At 35.9% G+C, this 18,857-nt stretch overlaps 2 protein-coding genes across 2 annotated transcripts; both read left to right on the top strand.

The window, feature by feature from the left end:
* Positions 1-9,410: 9,410 nt before the first annotated feature.
* Positions 9,411-11,268, top strand: LOC139858662 (pentatricopeptide repeat-containing protein At3g49170, chloroplastic-like). Its single transcript, XM_071847497.1, has 2 exons — positions 9,411-10,394; positions 10,495-11,268. The coding sequence occupies exons 1-2, from the start codon at positions 9,449-9,451 to the stop codon at positions 10,515-10,517; spliced, it is 969 nt and encodes a 322-aa protein (XP_071703598.1). The 5' UTR covers positions 9,411-9,448; the 3' UTR covers positions 10,518-11,268.
* LOC139860475 (pentatricopeptide repeat-containing protein At3g16610-like) lies at positions 10,532-11,137 on the top strand. Its single transcript, XM_071849227.1, has one exon. It carries the CDS (start codon positions 10,532-10,534, stop codon positions 11,135-11,137), a length of 606 nt encoding a protein of 201 aa, XP_071705328.1.
* Positions 11,269-18,857: the final 7,589 nt, after the last annotated feature.

Raw genomic sequence — 18,857 nt, 5'->3', positions numbered from 1 at the left:
TATGTTGAACCGGCTCAACTACCCAATCATTCTCAGCAAGGTTGTAACCATATCTTCGATAATGATGGTCTGTATTACGTTGCATGTGTACATAAGTTGTCCCATTAGATTCACCTCATAAGCTCGTATGGGTTGTTGAAGAATATGCCAACGACCCTGTAGAATCCCAAAAGTTCTTATTAGAGAAACCAACAAAGCATTGCTTCAATGGTATCCAAAGCCTTAGTAGGGCTGGCACGCGATTATTTGCCAAGCAACCCGGGTTCGAATCCGAGGAGGGGGAGGTTTTCTCCACGATTTACTGCGATTAGTTGTCAAGCAACTCAGTTCCCGCGATTAGTTGCCGAGCAACGCGGGATAATCCTTGGAGTTTCCTACCTAGCGTGTGTGGGTCACAAATAAGAGGATTCGATGCGAAATATTGCTGTTCAAAAAAAAAAAAAAAAAACTTATAGAGAAACAATACCATAAGCCTAGAAAACCACAAATACCAAAAAAATTAACATTTACAATTCGAAATCTATCAAGTTTATGACTTTCAAAGTTACATAATTGATAATTCAAAACTGTGTAATTCAACTCGATAATTCACGAACAGATTAACATTTCCAAAATTGCAGTTCTGATTTTATGAGTTCAGCCAAATAGCACTCGAAAAAGAAATAATAATCTATCAGCTGTAGACATACAAGAATTCAAGTACATACATAATTCGACACATGATAAAAACATTCACAAAAAATTCAACATTTACAGAAATATATAGTATTTAATACAGTATAAATTAGGAAATAAAAAAAGAAGAATTGAACGATAAAAACAATTCAAACCGTTTATTGAGGTTTGTAGACGACACCTCAATTACGTCGGCATCCATCAACGTGAGTATTTTTACAGCATAGAGAAAATATAATAGAGAGATACGGTTTGTAGATTGATTGAAATGGTTGTGAAGGAAATAGATCTGGAACGAAAAATAAATAATTAATATATTAATTCAATTGAATAGCTTTTATTTTTAAATTTTCTTAAAAAAACGGCGACTGTCTTGGTTTGAATCTAGTCTCCGTGTGGTATAATTCAGCTTCCCACTTGTGCGTTTTCTGGTTTTGGATGGGCAGGCGGAGTTTTTTGCCAGTTTTCGGTCAGTTTCTTGGTCGGGTTATGCCTTGTTAGGAGCTTCGGTCGAGAGGTGACACCAGTTTTTGATTCATACACACTTAATTGACTAATATGTTCTTACTTACAATTATAGTGGTTCAACTCCCTACATGAATTTAATGATATAAATGTAAGTTTTATGGTAAAAAGTGTGTATGGATCAAAAACTAGTGTGTGAATATCACCTCCCTTCCTGCAAATGTTGGACTGCGGGTCCCGTTGTTCTTCTTTGATCTCACTCGCTGCATAGTCCCCGACGTCGTGTCCTTTTCGGGTGGTTCGTCGTTGTTTTCGTTTCTTGTCGGTTTCAAAAAATGAGGTTTTCGGGAGTGGTCGCTCGGGGTTTTTCGATCGCTTGAACGATTGTTTTATGTCTGATCGAGGACTCTTGGTGGTTCACGAGTTGTGCCGAATTTGGTGGATTCTCACTGATTTATTGGTTTCGTGAGATTTCCTCAGTTTACTGGCCTTGGGGGCGGTGTCTTGGGTTTCCCGACAGGTATTTGATGAGTTTGTGTCTTGGCAGGTTGGGTTGTCGGTGTTTGTATTGAAGGCTTGGGTTGTCGGTGTTTGTATTGAAGGCTTCGGTTTCTGGATGTTTGGCTTCCGCGGATGGTTATCCGTTAGTCATTCTCGGGGGTTTGGTTCGAGCTCAACCGTTTTTGTATTTTTAGGTTTAGTGCTCGGCAAGCTGTGGAGTGGACGTGTGCATACTTGATTATGAGGAATAGGAATGTCGTGGTATTTCAAAACAAATGTTGGATGCTCCGGTGGCGCTTAACGATATTGATATCAAATCGTTCGAATGGATCACACATATATCGAAAGGCAGAAAATTCGATTGGCAAACGTGGATAACATCTCCAGAATTGTATCTTTTACTCAAACGTAAATATGATTGGATGTTAGCTCTACAGCCATCGAGTCTGTATCATTTTTGTTGGTACTGTTCGAGTTGTTTTCCACATTAAGGTTTAGTTTTTAGTGTATTAGGCTTTGGCCTTTAGGTTTGTTCTTTTGTATGTTTGTATCTTCTGTGAGTTTTTTTATATAATTCAATTGGTTTAAAAAAAAAAATATATTGACTTTTAGTATGTAACTAGTGATTTTTCAGCCCGCGCGTTGCGACGGGCTTTTCGGGTTGCATATTCATATTTAATGTAGTGTTATGTGTTTACAGAAGCAAGAATGGCCTACGCGTTGCTGCGTGAAATGTATATGTATATGAAAAATAGCCTGAAATAGCTAGCGTTTTTTTAAAAGCGCTCGTTTCACGTATAGTTAGTTGCATTGTGCTTGTAAAGTTATTTAGAGGTTGATGGTGATGGCGGTGGAAAATAGTTCGGGGGTAAGTAGAAAGATAAGTCCCGTTCTAGATGTCGGTGTGTTTAGCGTTTTTAAAAAGTGTCCGTTTCGAGTGCAGCTAGTTTCATTTTGTTCGTAAAATTATTTTGAGTTTAATGGTGATGCCGACGAAAAATAACTCGAGACGAATAAGAAGATAAGGCCCGTGTAAGATTGAGGTGGAATTGTTGGAATGTTCTATATTAAATAAAAGAATTTACGTTTTATCCCCCGGACTTTGGGGGGTGTTTTTGTAAGTTGATTATATATGAGGGGGTGGAACATATTTTATATGTTGTTGTTGTTTTGGTGCAGGTTTGTTCGGCCTTTTGTGTCAAACGACACAATTCCGTTCTTCCTTTAGTATTATGGTAACAATAACAATAACAATAACAATAACAATAACAATAACAATTATATATAAGTGTACAATATGTTTATTAATGGTACTGTCAACGTTAATGCGATTTGAGAAAGTCTCTGAGGGGTTTTCCTAACCTTCGATGACACTTTCAACATCATCGGGAATTGAGTTTTCTCCTAACGTGTATGTAAGTGATAAATGAGAGTATTCGATGTCGACATTGACATTCGTCAAAATAATTATAGATGTATTTTGAATTTTTTTGAATATGGTCATAAAAGTCATCTTTAAGATTTTTTTAACATGCTTGTACTTTGATGATAACCATTTAACAAATTTCTTATTAACTACTTCACTAATCTTACTACAGTATAACATTTTTTTGTGCATACTTTTTTTTTAAAGATAGCATCAAAAGCTGTGATTAGATAATCTCATGTAAAAGGTTGGAGAATGAGAACAATAATAAAACATGTTGTTAACTAACGTCTACATTTTCAGGTATGGAAGAATCTTCACTGAAATTATTGTCTGGACTTTTATTTTTTATGTAGATGTAGATGGGTTTGAATAATTCAGTTATCTATATTTTTTCTATAAACCCAAGTATGATAGATGATCATGGCTAAGTTTTATGGTTGTAATACTTCTACTAATATATTATATATCGGGATGGTAGTGTGCCCTGCTCTTTAGTTTAATCCCATGTATTTTTCTTTCCTGTTAGTTTCTGTTTTTCAAGCATGATCTCACATGCTCTACATCTAAATTCTAATTTTTAAGGTTAATAAAAAAGTTGCTTGCCTTTCAAAAAAAAAAAAAAAAAAAGATCCATTTATTTTTATGTTCACACTGATTTTATAATTAATATGTATTACTACCTAGGACTACAGTTCTTGAAAGAGTTTACAATCCGATGTCTGACGTGCTAATGGCAACGCCCCTTATGGGGGCGTGGAATCCAAAATGTTATGGGCGTGGTAATATAACAATGAAAACAATAACAAATGAAAACAAAGTTTGATTGGTTAATTTTTATAAATTTAATTTTTTTAATCTATTTTTTCATCTAGCTACAACAATCATATTTTTCAACACTATCGTAAGAACCATATTTCTAACAACAATGTCACGTCAGCACAATTCTCACCTACAACACCACAACACTGGTCTCTCCATAGGAATGGCCTTATGATTTTAGTTTTCACAAATGTATTGAAACAGTGCAAACAGTAAGACATTAAGTTATAGTTCTAAGCATAATGAGACTGCGGTCCAACCGCAATTCGAGCCACAGAGGGCTGGATAAACGACTTTGAATATTTTGACTCGTTTTGTGTATGAGTTGTTTCTAGATAAATGTATGTTTATAGGTACTTGAATTAATAATTACATACATTAATAATTTTCAACAAAACAGATACTCCGTATACGAAGCCAGGGTGTACATGTTCATCCATGACCCATCACTGTTACTCCCTCCGTCTCAATTTAATAGTCACCAGACAAAAAACACACAGTTTTCTAAAATTCCACTAACTCCATTATTCACCAATAAAATATCTTCTCTCCACTATAAGTCTACAACCTCTTTTAATTGGTTGAAATAAAAGACATTCCATTGAGACGGAGGAAGTAAATTATAAAGATACATATACATATATACATATAAAAAAATTACATTTCAAATTACGTTTTAAAGTAAAATAACAAAATACTATAAAGAAACAAAAATGTAAAAAATTGCATATCTCTTAAAAAGTTCCCACCTAAAAACCCTAATTCTATCATCTCTTTTTTTAAAGCCGCGTCACACTCTCTACTTCTTCTTCTTCGACCCCGAAATCTCGCTGGTGGTCGGAATGCTCGTCATTTTCTTTCCTGATATCCCCGTCGACTTCACTCTTCCTTTTCCATCGGACGGTTTTCCCGCTTCTTTCTTCATCTCCGGCGGACCATAGTCGGCGAATGTCGTGTGTTCTCATGGCATTCTGTGGTTCGCAGGTCCTGTTTGCAGGGTGACTGGTGTTCTATTTGTCTCGTCAGAGAAGGTTACTTTGGTCGCTGTTCTTTCGTTTTCACCGGAGCTCTTCGCCAGAATCCTCTTTCTCGCCGTTCGCAGGCGACGAACACCGTCAGGTGTTCGGTTTTCGATTGTGTTGAAATGGTTTTGGCGTATTTTGGCTGGATCTCCGTTTTGTTGACGACTGTTAGGGCGCGAGTTTATTGATGTTTATTTTGTTATCTTGTTAGTGTACCCGTTATTTAAGTTTCTTTTGTTATATTCTTAGTTATTCACCCTATTAGTGAGCCGTTGATTTGGTTTGTCAAGTTTGACTAGGACTCGTTGTGGATTCTTTTATATCAGTTGTACTTTTTGATTTTTGTATCCGTTCTAATGTTATCGTTTTTTGCATAAAAATAAACAAAAATGCGATAATTACGATAGGAAATTAATCAAATCAAAGACATAATTGCGCGAATGACCCATCATGTTTGTATCAAAATGCATGATTAACCTTTTTTTTTCGACCTAGATAACCCTGAACTATCACTTTTCGGCATGGATGACCCAACCACTAAACTCCGTTAATTTTTGAACGTTAAATCCGCTCACATGCCATGCATATGAGGGCAATTTTGTCCAAACATATTTTATTGCCCTCATCTTCAATTTAATCGTTTCATCTTCATCTTAAATTAAAAATCAAAAATCATTTCATCTTCATCAAAAATAAAAATCAAAAATATTAAGCAAAATCAAACGCAAAATTATTTCATCTTCATCAAATATAAAAAATATTAAGCAAAATCAAAAGCAAAATCATTTCATCTTCATTTTCATGTATAAGAAATTAAATTCATTTTCATAGTTTTAGATCTCAAGATTTTTGTTCTCAAAAATGATTTTTAATTTAAAGGTCATAATCAGTCGAGGGGTTCATCGTACGGGTATAATTTTATGTAACAATAGTCATGAAAATGGGTTTATTTTCATGGTCAATTATATACTTACATTACGTTACAGTGGAACCTATTTGGTGATTTAATTGAAATAGAAATGGGTTTAATTTCATGATTTCATAGAAAAGTGGAGTCATGTATGGGTTTGAATTCAAATTGGTGTTTAGGTTTAGATCTAATTGGTGTTTGGGTTTTTTTACGTGTGTGGACAAAATTGCCCTCACATGCATGGCATGTGAGCGGACTTAACGTCCAAAAATTAACGGAGTTTAATGGTTGGGTCATTCATGCCAAAAAGTGATAGTTCAGGTTCATTTAGGTCGAAAAAAAAGATAAAGGTTAACCGTGCATTTTGATACAAACATGATAGACCATCCGCGCAATTTTGTCCAAATCAAATAATAAATAATAAAATAATAATAATAATAATAATAATAATAATAACCTGGTAGGGGCCCGGATGTGCCGCCCCCCGATGAGGGAAATGGTGTTGTTCGTTTTGTGCTTCATAATTTTTCCAAGCTACTAGCTCCCTCTTCTCCTGCTCGACTTTGTATTGAGGATGGTTCGGTGCGTGATCATAATGATGGTTTTGACGTGGCTCTCCGGGATCAGTTGTTCTCTAAGGGGTTTCGCACGGTTAAGTCTATCCCTCCCAAGTGTCGTTTGGGGTTTTCTCGGATTTTGAAAGGTGCTCTTGATAAGGTGATCTCTAAGCCTGATGACATTTCTAGTTGGGTCTCTTTGTTGGTGTTACCCCTTTGTACCCTTAAAACCTTTCGGCCACGGAGTAGTCGTGAGTCTAGGTCTTCGATAAAGCGTCGGCATCAGGAAGAGAATATTTCCCGTGCTATTTGCTCTTGGGGGACAGCGGGTGGGAGTTTACAGCTTGTGAGGGAGTATTTGGCAGAGGATTCTCCTATGTTCTCAGTGGTTGATGATGAGGTCCTTGATTTGGAAGAGCGTAATATTAAGCAGTGTCGTAGGAAGATTTGTGATGGCCATTACACCGCTGCAGCTCGTGTTCTTTCTTCATCAGGCGTTGCTCCTTATAATGACGCCACACTGGCGGACTTGCTGTCTAAGCACCCTTCTTCTATCGCTCCTTCCTTGCCTGATATGACGGTTGATCACCTTCACCTCGTTACGACTTCTGCTGTTGTTTTGGGCCAAATTAAAAGTTTTCCTCGGGGCACTTCATGTGGTAGGGATGGTTTACGTGCACAACACCTTATGGATTGCTTGAGTGGTGCTGCTGTGGCAGTCTCGGATGAGTTGGTTGGCTCTATTACCGGAGTCGTTAATCTCTTTCTAGTTGGAAGGTGCCCTATGGAATTAGGAGAGTATATTGCTAGTGCTCCCCTCACACCGCTTGTCAAGCCCGACGGTGGTCTTCGTCCTATAGCTGTGGGTACTGTTTGGCGACGTCTTGTTTCGAAGGTTGGCGCTGCTATGGTTGGCCAGTCTTTGGGAAGTTACTTCGACGGTCTTCAGTTTGGTGTTGGTGTTTCTTCAGGTGGTGAGGCTATTCTTCATGCTGTGAATCGGCTTATTGAGGATCGTGGCTCTGATGTTGGCCTCTCTATGTTATTAGTTGATTTTCAAAATGCCTTCAATCTAGTTGATCGTACGGTCATGTTACGTGAAGTTTGCCGCCTTTGTCCGAGCATTTCTCGGTGGGTTGAATTTTGCTACTCTAATCCAGCCAGATTGTATTATGGGAACCACACATTATGGTCTTCGCAGGGGGTACAACAGGGTGATTCCCTTGGTCCGCTGCTTTTTGCTTTGGTCCTACAACCCTTGGTTTCTAAAATCAGAGATAATTTTGAGGTTTGTCTTCAGGCGTGGTATTTGGATGATGGTACTATTATTGGGGACACTTTGGTGGTGGGGAAGGTTTTGCATTTGATTATGGAGGATGGGCCTTGTTTTGGGCTGCATCTCAACGTTGAAAAAACAGAAATTTTCTGGCCTACGGAGGACCCTCGCAGCAGGCAAGTAGGTGTCTTTCCTCCTAATATTGCTCGGCCTTTAAATGGTGTTAAGTTGCTTGGGGCCCCCGCAAGTTCCGATCCTGGTTTTAGTAGTGAACTGGTGATGCAAAGGGTGACCAAGTCCATTGCGCTTATGGATAAGGTTGCTAAGCTTGATGATCCTCAGTGTGAGTTGTTGTTGCTTAGGGCATGTACGGGAGTTTCTAAACTCTACTTTTCCTTGCGTACTTGTCCTCCTAGTATATTTGAGGCGGCTCAACACGCTTTCGATGGAGCCCTTCGATCTTCCTTGGAGCGTATTGTTACTGCTTCAGGGCCTGGGTTTGGTGATTGGCAGTGGCGGCTTGCCACCTTGCCATTTGCATTTGGAGGGCTTGGTGTTTATTCTGCGGGAGATGTTCGTCATTATGCTTTTCTGGCTTCTCGATTACAGTCTGCTGGATTGCAGACCAAGCTCCTACGTCATGCGGGTATTGTTGGTCTTGGTCATGCTTTTGAAGATGCATTGGGTCTGTTTAATAAAACGGTTGGGTTTGATATTTTAGGTAATCCGAGTGAGGTCGCTGCCCCAATACTCATGAAGAAATTGGCAGATGTTTATTTCACAAAGGTTACCGCTTCTGCAGAATCCACTTTTTCGTTATCTCCCCGACAATCAGCCTTATGGAAATCACAGCAGAGTGATCACACCTCTGCTTGGCTAAGGGCAGTCCCTATTTTGGGGTTGGGTCTGACGATGAACGCAAAGACTTACCGATGTGTGTTGTGCTACCAGTTAGGTGTTCCATTGTTCTCTATCTCGACGGCATGTTCTGCCTGTTCAAGGGTTTTTACTGGGGATATTTTCGGGGATCACGCGGTGTCTTGTGCTGGTATGGTGGGTATTAAGCATCGACATAATATTGTCCGGGATTCCCTTGTTGATGTTTGTTATCGATCTGGGATTTCAGCGAGAAAGGAGGTTGACATTGGGTTGTCTGGAGGGAACGACAGGGCCCTCAGACCTGCAGATGTGTTACTTTATTCCTGGGATTGTGGTCGCGATGTTTGTGTTGACTTGACAGGGTCTTCTCCTTTGACACAGTCTGGGCTTTCTGACTTTGTCCCTGGACGTGCTGTGATTAATGCGGCTCGTCGGAAGCGGGTCAAGTACGAATCTAGTTGTCTGGCGATTGGTTATGGTTTCATTCCTTTCTCATTTTCTTCCCTTGGGGAATTAGAGAAGGAGGCTGTTTCTTTGCTAAAGCGGGTTCAGAAGAGTTCGATGGCGCAAGATATTGGTGCCGGTGCTGCTGCTCATATTTTTACTAGGATAGGTTTTGCTATTGCTAGAGGTGTGGGGGCCCAGATTGTCTCTAGGCTTCCCACTAATTTTTTGTAAGTTTTAAAACTTTTAAGTTTATTATAATAATAATAATAATAATAATAATAATAATAATAATAATAATAATAATAATAATAATAATAATAATAATAATAATAATAATAAAAAATAAATAAATAAATAAATAGTGTAATTAATAATAGTAATACTCCGTATCAATTTACGGCAATATGCTTTACGTACATAACCTAAACTCCTTGGTTGAAAAAAGGGGTCTCTGTTTCTGGGTGGAAGATGGCAATTTTCAAAATTCGTTGTTTCGTGAAAGCAATTCAAACAGGTAATTGTACTAATAATCCCATGACTCGTTTCCTTGTTCCAAATTCTTCACCATGTTTCAATTATCACTCAAAATCTTCTGAGTATCCGATTTTAGATGTTATCAAAGGGTTTGGTGATATGATACGCACACGACCTCTGCCACCTGTTGAAGATTTTAATATCTTATTACATGATCTTCTTCTTGTTACCCCCGAAAAAACCTCTTTTTCTTCGACCCTTGTTCTTAAATTGTTCAGAATAATGTCTGCTGTTGGCGTTCTTATTAACACTTCCACTGCCCATATTCTAATCAAGTGCAATGGTCAATTGCAACACACCAATCTTAGTTTCAGTGTCTTAGGTTTTTTCTTTAAGCAGGGCATTGTATGTAATAATGTGTCCATATACAATACCATCTTAGATGGGTTTATCAGTGAAGATAAGACACAAGAGGCCGAAAGATTGTTCAAAAACATGTTCATCATGAACAACAACAACAATGATGATAAATCAGATCAACTTTTACTTTGTGAGCCTGATATTGTGACCTACAACACTATGCTTAAAGGGCTTTGTAAAGTCGGGGATAACTTTACCGCCATTGCTTTGCTTAGAATAATGGACGGAAGAGGTGGTTGCTGTAAACTGGATATAGTTTCGTGTAATACCGTCATCGATGGTCTTTGTAGCAACCCAGGGGTAGTAAATACGATACATGACGCTATAAAGCTATGTAATGACATGGTTTTTCGTAAAGGTATACATCCTGATGCGAATACGTACAACTCTTTGATTTATGCGTTTTCTAAGTTGGGTCGTTGGGATGAGGTGTGTAAGATGGTAAAGCGAAAGGAGGATGAGAATGTCTCTTTAGATTTGAAAATATTCAATATAATTGTTCATGCCCTTTGCAAACAAGGTAATTTAAAAGAGGCGTTGGGTGTTATCATCTTAATGCGTACAGCTAGTAATAAGACGTATCGTCCTGACATAGTTACATACAATTCGCTTATTTACAGGCTTTGTTCTCGAGGACGAATGAGCAGAGCGAAACAAATGTTTCGGCTATTGAGGAAGAGAGGAGTGAAACCTGATAGCGTTACCTACAACACGTTAATAGACGGGTATATAAAGAATTTGAAGGAAGATGTGGCTATCAAAGTATTTAGTACGATGCCTAAACAACTTGTCAACAAGGTGACATACTTCCTTTTATCAGGGCTAATCACTAGGACTAACCATCATCATTATCGATCAGCAAAATTAGAATATCGAGATGATATCAAGTGCAGTTATTTACATCATTTATATATACACGGCGGCTCGTATGAAAAGGCGCTTGATTTGTTCGATTTCATGGATGACCGACATGAGTTGCTTAACTCAAATATACAAGTGTACAATACCCTCATATTTGGTGCAAACAAATGTGGAAGGTTTGATGTTGCTAGGAAACTTTTCCACCAGCTAACTGTTAAAGGTTTGCAACCGGATGAGGTGACGTGTACTTTGATTATTCGTGGTTTTTGTCAGGTAAGTCTATTTAAGGATGCGAAAAGGATGTTTGTTGAAATGAAACAAATCGGTTCTCTGTCAGACCGTGTCGTGGATATCAATCAGATTCCATTATGCTATTTGGAAAAAAATGAGTTTAATGGTTAAGCGTGCGTTTTTGCGGAATACCATGCCGAGCTAGTCCTCCTCAAGTTGTTGCAACCCGTTCTTATAACTCCCTTAACAAAAAAGATGTCCCCTAACAAAAGTTTTCCAGTTTAACATATATTGTTGCTAATTTTTTTGGATCCAGAGGTATATATATACATATACAGTGTTATTACTTTAATCATACTTAACAAATAAACTATTGTATTAATTATTGTCATTGGTTTTCTTAGTGGTGAGATGGATTTTAAAGTCGATTATTGAAAGATTCTTTGACTAATGGGCGGGTTCATGCGAATGTTGGTGAGATGATTTTAAAGTCAATGATTAAATTTACTAGGATATGCTACAAATGTATTATAACAACAAGACACGAATTAGCGAATTAGAAGAGAACAATTTAGAATAATCAAACACATTACAAAGTCCCTTGTCCAAATTGCAGATAGTTTTACTAGGAAATGTTACCTGAATTAAGGTTCTGGTGGCCGCCCTTGGTTAATGGTTATAATGCAGATAGTTTTTTCTTTATTAACCTTCTAATTCTGTGTGTCCCATTACACAAGCCAAGCCTGTGATCGAACTCTTTGGCATGCATAGTAATAACATTCGATGATGATGGGCTGATTTTGTTCAGAAGAATCGGAGATGAATTCCATCGTCCATATGGAAGTTGCAATCGACCACTGGTGGGCCCATGTTTTATTTAGCAGTTGTGACATCAGACTCGACTGGCACAGAGAAGACACTTAACTCGAGATCAACCATTGACGACTTGTTGTTAAAGTTAGTAATATTTTGTTGTCTTCATAACTAACAAAATTTAATTTGGCTTTTTAATTCTACAAAGAGGAACAAGAAGTATATGTGGATCAACCTAGGCTTAGTGAGACCCATTTTGACCCTTACTAAAAGGATGACCCATTACCCAAACCACTTATCTTTACCAGAGTTACAAGTCCATGACCAGCTAGAGCACCTCCATTTGATTCAATGGCTTTAATTAAATTTTTGAATATGATATGATGATTTATACTTTATTATTAAAGTTACATTACAATTACATCGTATTGTATTATTTATTAGCATCCTGTTATTGGGTGGGATACAGAGGCAGGCAGGCAGGCACATCAAAACTACGAATAGAAACTACAAACAAAATATCGCATATTAATTTAAACGTTGTTGGTGCATTATAGTCCCCAGGTTCATTGCGATCAAGTTGGAATACGTAAACGTCAAATATTCACCTCTGGAATACAACCGTACGGATGCAGTATACATCCGTACGGATACACAGTGCAACCGGACGGTTGCAGGGGTGCAACCGTAAGGTTGCACACGCTGTGTATATATATAGAGAACTGCGGTGTCATGATTAGGTTAACGATCCTAGCCGCACTAAAACGTCTAAACCAATTCTCTGGTCATCTAGCATTCATCTAGGTCGATCTTTAACACCCTAAAGTCGTTCTATATCTAAAGATCAAAATATATTTGTGTGTTTTGAGTATAAAACCCTATATCGAGATTTTCCGCACTCGATATCGATATAGTAGATTAGATCGTTTAAAATATCGCATATTAATTTAAACGTTAATTACCCAATTGATCAATTAGATAATGAAAAACTGCCAAGTCAATCAAAATGGATAATTACTAACAAGAACAGCCAACAGGGTGCATACTTGAAGCTGCTGACTTTAAAAACTGTTTTGTTGCATTTAACGTCGGAAGAGTTGCAACAACTTGAGGACAAGGAGGACAAAAGTCATGTTCCTCCAAATAGCGTAACGGAAGCTGGTCAACATCAACAACGTTGTCCCGCAACAAACCGTTCCGTTTCATTTCAACAAACATCCTTTTCGCATCCTTAGCTAGACCTTCCCGAAAAAACCCACGAATAATCAGAGTATACGTCACCTCATCGGGCTGCAAACCTTTAACACTTGGCTCATGGAAAAGTTTCCTTGCAACATCAAACCTTCCGCATTTGTTAGCACCAAATATGAGGATATTGTACACTTCAATATTTGAGTTTAGCTCGTGCGCATCCATGAAATCAAATAAATCGAGCGCCTGATCAAACGAATCGCCGTGCATATATAAATGATACAAGTAACTGCACTTAATATCTCGATATTCTGATTCTGAACGATAATGATGATGATTAGTTTTAGCGATTAGCCCTGTTAAAAGGAAGTGAGTCACCTTGTCGATATGTTTTTTAGGGATCATACTAAACATTTTGACAGCCTTGTCTTCCTTTGAATTCTTTATAAACCCGTTAATTAATGTGTTGTACGTAACGCTATCAGGTTTAAGCTTCTTTCCTAGTTTCAACAAGCGAAAATGTTTCCACGCTCTGCTCATGTGACGATCGCTCCAAATCCATATGGACGAACACGTCATTCATCGATTTCATTGCGAGGTATTTGACCTCTATATGATACGTTTTGTAAACATTGCATTCTTTTGAAAAGGCACACCATAAATGAATATTTAAATCAAAGGTTTTCGACATCTGATGATATCTACATATAGACAATCACCGTAAATAATAGTTTACAATGGTACTTCCGTTGACAATGCAGTCAAAATAAGATACATGGTGATGATTTGGTGAATGCAACATTTCCTTGAAAAATATGCCATGTAAGACTCCATGCACATAGCTTATCTAACATATAAGCAAACAGCGGAAGACTTCTAGGGAATCTGAGAATAAACATGCTAACAAGTGTCAACACAAAGGTTGGTGAGTTCATAGTTTTAATGTTTTGCATAATCTGTACATAAAGGTGGATCACAAGATTTCAGTTGTTTCATCCAGAAACGTCTATCAAAATATTCTACAAGATTGAGCACCCTGGTAACCAAACTTTAACGTCTATATAATAAGTACCCCTGTTTTAACATACATGCAACCAACATGTATAATACACGCCAACCAACGTGTACTAAACTCAAATAGCATACGTCTGTTTTATAGTTCAGGCTAGAGTTTCTATACTTAGAACTGACGGGGATGTCATGCCCTATGGATCCATATATAACTACTCGCGCCCACCAGTTCTTATAACCGGCAGTTACTAGTTACCAAAGCTAAGGAATTTTTGGTTCAAACTCAGTGTAGAATTAAGTATGTAATTGTGTCCATTGTTTTTAAAATAAAGTGCATGTATTCTCAGCCCAAAAATATAGATTGCAAAAGCAATTAAAAAGGGAGCAAATGAAACTTACCTTAGCAGTACATAAAGTTGTTCACTGAAATGTGATCGAAACTCGGAATACCAAATAACCGTAGATCTCAACCTAGAGAGCATATGTTGGTCAATAAATGTCTACCAAGCTAGGTCTGGTCATAGTGTATCATAATCCTAATGCTCGAGATCGACATACAAAAGTTATCCAAAGTTGTTTCAAAAAGTCAATTTTGACAATAGTTCAACAAAACGAGACGTGCTTTATATAAGAATTCATTTACTCGGCTGGTAATATTTAAAAATCCATTTTATCAATCTCGTAAACAAGTTGTTTAAATCTTAATTGCAGATTCAAAAGCAATTTTCAATTAACGTCAATCATAATTCAGTTGATCATATCTTTTAATCCGTTCATCGAAACTATTCGATATCTAAATGAAAAGTTATTGATTTTTCTTTAGCTTTCCAAAAACATGTATATCATATACCTTTTACTAGTAATATATGTATTTAATTCGTGATTCATTATAAACTGTTTAACGACGAAATTTAGTATACAAGCATGCATAAACATATATACTCGAGCACTAGACATGGATACACAATTAATATATAAAAGATAAGATATGAATGCTAACGTATCAATATTGTGATTCAATATTGCAGGAAAATACGTAGACACAACGGAGATGATAAACACTAGGTTTGACTTGCGAATAGTACCCATGAATATTACCCATAACCTTCATAGTTATAACCCAAAGTTTCCTTAGCTCTATCCCGCTTGAAAACCCATTTTGAAAATGACACGCTCATAACCTCGTCGTAATATTTTATGTAATAATATTACTAAAAATAATACTAATAATAATAATAATAATAATAAGATTAATAATAATATTAATCTTAATAATAATTATAATAATAATAATAATAATAATAATATATAAATATAATACGGAGCAAGAGATAGATTGATGAAATATATATTGAATTCGATCACCAGGCTTCGCATTTTATAGTACATGACTTGTCCCAGCCCACCATGCGATCACATGGTTTTTGGGCATCAAGGCCATGCGATCGCATGGCCCTCTGATCCAGCTCATATTTGTTTAACTTTTAGCTTGTCGACATATTTTTATATAATATATATAACATATTTAATTTAAATAATTAATTATATATTATATTAAATTCACGTGCATAGTTGACTTGTAATTTTTGTTCCGATAAGTCGTACGTCATCACTCAACTCATGTCCCGGTTCCGGTTTTTCGAACGCATTTTCGTACGCTTAGAAAACTTGCATTTTACGTTTCGTGTCACGTACCTTTGTCAAAATATAGCCTTAAATTATTCCTAAACTATACCACTCAAAGTATATCTTAAACTTGCGAGTGTTTTGGTCATTTACTTCTATAAATCATTGTCACACTATTTGTTAATATATATATAATAACAATTCGTTTTATGACCAGTTTAATATTATATTTTATATATTTTCAATATTAATATATACGTTTTAAAATACATATCACAAGTTATTCATATATCTAATTCCAACAGTTAATATTCCTTATTATTGTATGTCTCTAAATTATGTTATTTAAACAAACACTTTACCATTTATTTCAAATATCGTTAAAAATGAACGATTTCCCAAATCAACGTGGACCTCACAACAGAGACTCGTAATAATATCATAATCTTTAAGGGACTCAATAAATATCTTTTAATTCAATCGTTTGACATAATCTTTTAACTCTGTAGTTAAATATATCAATCAGATAATCAAACCAATAAGGTTAATGCACAGTATCGTTTTCATAACACTTTGTTTCGTTTTCAAGTTATAGTATATATATATGTATCTATTTACATATATTTGTTCACGAATCGTTGAGAACAATCGAAGGGTATTTGAATAGTTCAAGAATTTTAGGATTCAACTTCATAGACTTTGCTTATCGTATCGGAAACGTTAAAGATTAAGTTTAAATTTGGTCAGAAATTTCCGGGTCATCACAGCTCATTAGCCGTAGAGAGCATAACACTTGAATAATCGTATTATGTGTGACAATGTCAGGACGATAGTTATTACTTTTAAACATTAATAGGATAATAACTAATGCCTCTTTTAACTTACCTTGTTTGCAAAGGGCATGAACTATTATATTGAATATTCCCGTATCTAAAGAGATACTTTCATCCTCCTCCATTTTTTTAGCATCTTACACACCTCATCCCATCGACCTAACTTAGAAAAGGCGTAAATCAACGAGTCGTACGTATCCGCATCAGGACGTATACCTTTAAGAGAAACCATTTCTTTTAAGAGCTTTAAAGCGTCATCTATCGTATTCACTACCCCCGCGTCGCTACAAAGACCATCGATGACGGTATTGATAATGCTAAAAATGAACATATATTTCATCGCATTATCCCTCAAGAAAGACAAGCTTTTAGTTGCAGTTGTCCTATTTATAAGGAATATTTGTTTAAAAATTAAAAGGAGAAGACAAAAGACAGATTCGACGAATTGAAGACGCAAACGACCAAAAAGCTCAAAAGTACAAAGTACAATCAAAGTGGTTCAAATTATTGATGAGAAACGTCTCAAAATTACAAGAGTACAAGACGCAAAACGCAAAGTACAAGATATTAAATTATACGAAAGGACGTTCGAAAATCCGGAACCGAGACATGAACCAACTTTCAACGTACGACGAAACGGACCGAAAGTTACAAATTAATTATGTATATAAATATAATATAATATATAATTAATTATATAAATTATATATTTATATTATATTTATATAATAAAATCCGTCGACAAGCTAGGAGCCAAACTTGTGTGAGCTGGATTCCACAGCTCCGCACTCGCGGAGCTTATAAAGGCAAAACCCACCACACTCGCGGAGCACACAAAAACAGTAATCTGCCTATAAAAGGCCACGCAATTCGACGGATTATTTACATCTTTTTCTTCTTCATTCATACGTAAGATATATATATATATATATATATATATATATATATATATATATATATATATATATATATATATATATATATATTTATATTTTTATTTTAATTTTAATTTTAATTTCTAATAATAAGGGTATGTTAGCGAATGTTGTAAGGGTGTAAATCGAAATTCTGTCCGTGTAACGCTACGCTATTTTTTAATCATTGTAAGTTATGTTCAACCTTTTTAATTTAATGTCTCGTAGCTAAGTTATTATTATGATTATTTAAAACGAAGTAATCATGATGTTGGGCTAAATATTTAAATTTGGGTAATTGGGCTTTGTACCATAATTGGGGTTTGGACAAAAGAACGACACTTGTGGAAATTAGACTATGGGCTATTAATGGGCTTTATATTTGTTTAACTAAATGATAGTTTGTTAATTTTAATATAAAGATTTATAATTGGACGTACCTATAAATAACCACATACACTCGATCGGACACGATGGGCAGGATATTTATATGTACGAATAATCGTTCATTTAACCGGACACATGAATGGATTAATAGTTAATAAACTTATTAAAACAAGGGTGAAATTATGTACAAGGATACTTGGCATAATTGTTACCAAAGTATTAAAACCTTGGGTTACACACAGTCGATATCCTGATGTAATTATTAAACAAAGTATTAAGACCTTGTTACAGTTTAAGTCCCCAATTAGTTGGAATATTTCACTTCGGATATAAGGATAATTTGACGAGGACACTCGCACTTTATATTTATGACTGATGGACTGTTGTGGACAAAAACCAGACGGACATATTAAATAATCCAGGACAAAGAACAATTAACCCATGGGAATAAACTAAAATCAACACGTCAAACATCATGATTACGGAAGTTTAAATAAGCATAATTCCTTTATTTCATATTTAATTGCACTTCTAATTATCGCACTTTTATTGTCATTGTATTTAATTGCACTTTTAATTATCGTACTTTTTAATTATCGCAATTTTATTTTCTCGCACTTTTATTTATCGCAATTTCATTATCGTTATTTACTTAACGCTTTAAATTAAGTCTTTTATTTATTTAATATTTTACGTTCGGTTTTAACTGCGACTAAAGTTTTAAAAATCGACAAACCGGTCATTAAACGGTAAAAACCCCCTTTTATAATAATAATATTACTTATATATATATTTGTATTTTTATAATTTAAACTAATATAGCGTTAACCTTTGTTTAAAAGATTTCCCTGTGGAACGAACCGGACTTACTAAAAACTACACTACTGTACGATTAGGTACACTGCCTTTAAGTGTTGTAGCAAGATTTAGGTATATCCATTCTATAAATAAATAAATATCTTGTGTAAAATTGTATCATATTTAATAGTATTTCCTAGTAAAATATAAGCTATTTCATATACGCCTCGCATAACATCAAGTATTTTTGGCGCCGCTGCCGGGGAACATAAACGCCGAAAGCGCAACGCTATATTTAAAAAAAAAAAAAATTTATCA

The sequence above is a fragment of the Rutidosis leptorrhynchoides genome, chromosome 7 (genome assembly GCF_046630445.1).
Source record: "Rutidosis leptorrhynchoides isolate AG116_Rl617_1_P2 chromosome 7, CSIRO_AGI_Rlap_v1, whole genome shotgun sequence".
Taxonomy (NCBI): domain Eukaryota; kingdom Viridiplantae; phylum Streptophyta; class Magnoliopsida; order Asterales; family Asteraceae; genus Rutidosis; species Rutidosis leptorrhynchoides.
Note: the sequence above shows the minus strand (reverse complement) of the source record. Positions and strands in the feature narration are given on the sequence as shown.

Bases quoted from the DNA above. Each gene is read 5' to 3' on its own strand.
- LOC139858662 (XM_071847497.1), top strand. From the start codon at position 9,449: ATGGCAATTTTCAAAATTCGTTGTTTCGTGAAAGCAATTCAAACAGGT. The intron at 10,395-10,494 runs GTAATTTAAAAG...GCTTATTTACAG, and splicing joins TCATGCCCTTTGCAAACAAG to GCTTTGTTCTCGAGGACGAA.
- LOC139860475 (XM_071849227.1), top strand. From the start codon at position 10,532: ATGTTTCGGCTATTGAGGAAGAGAGGAGTGAAACCTGATAGCGTTACC.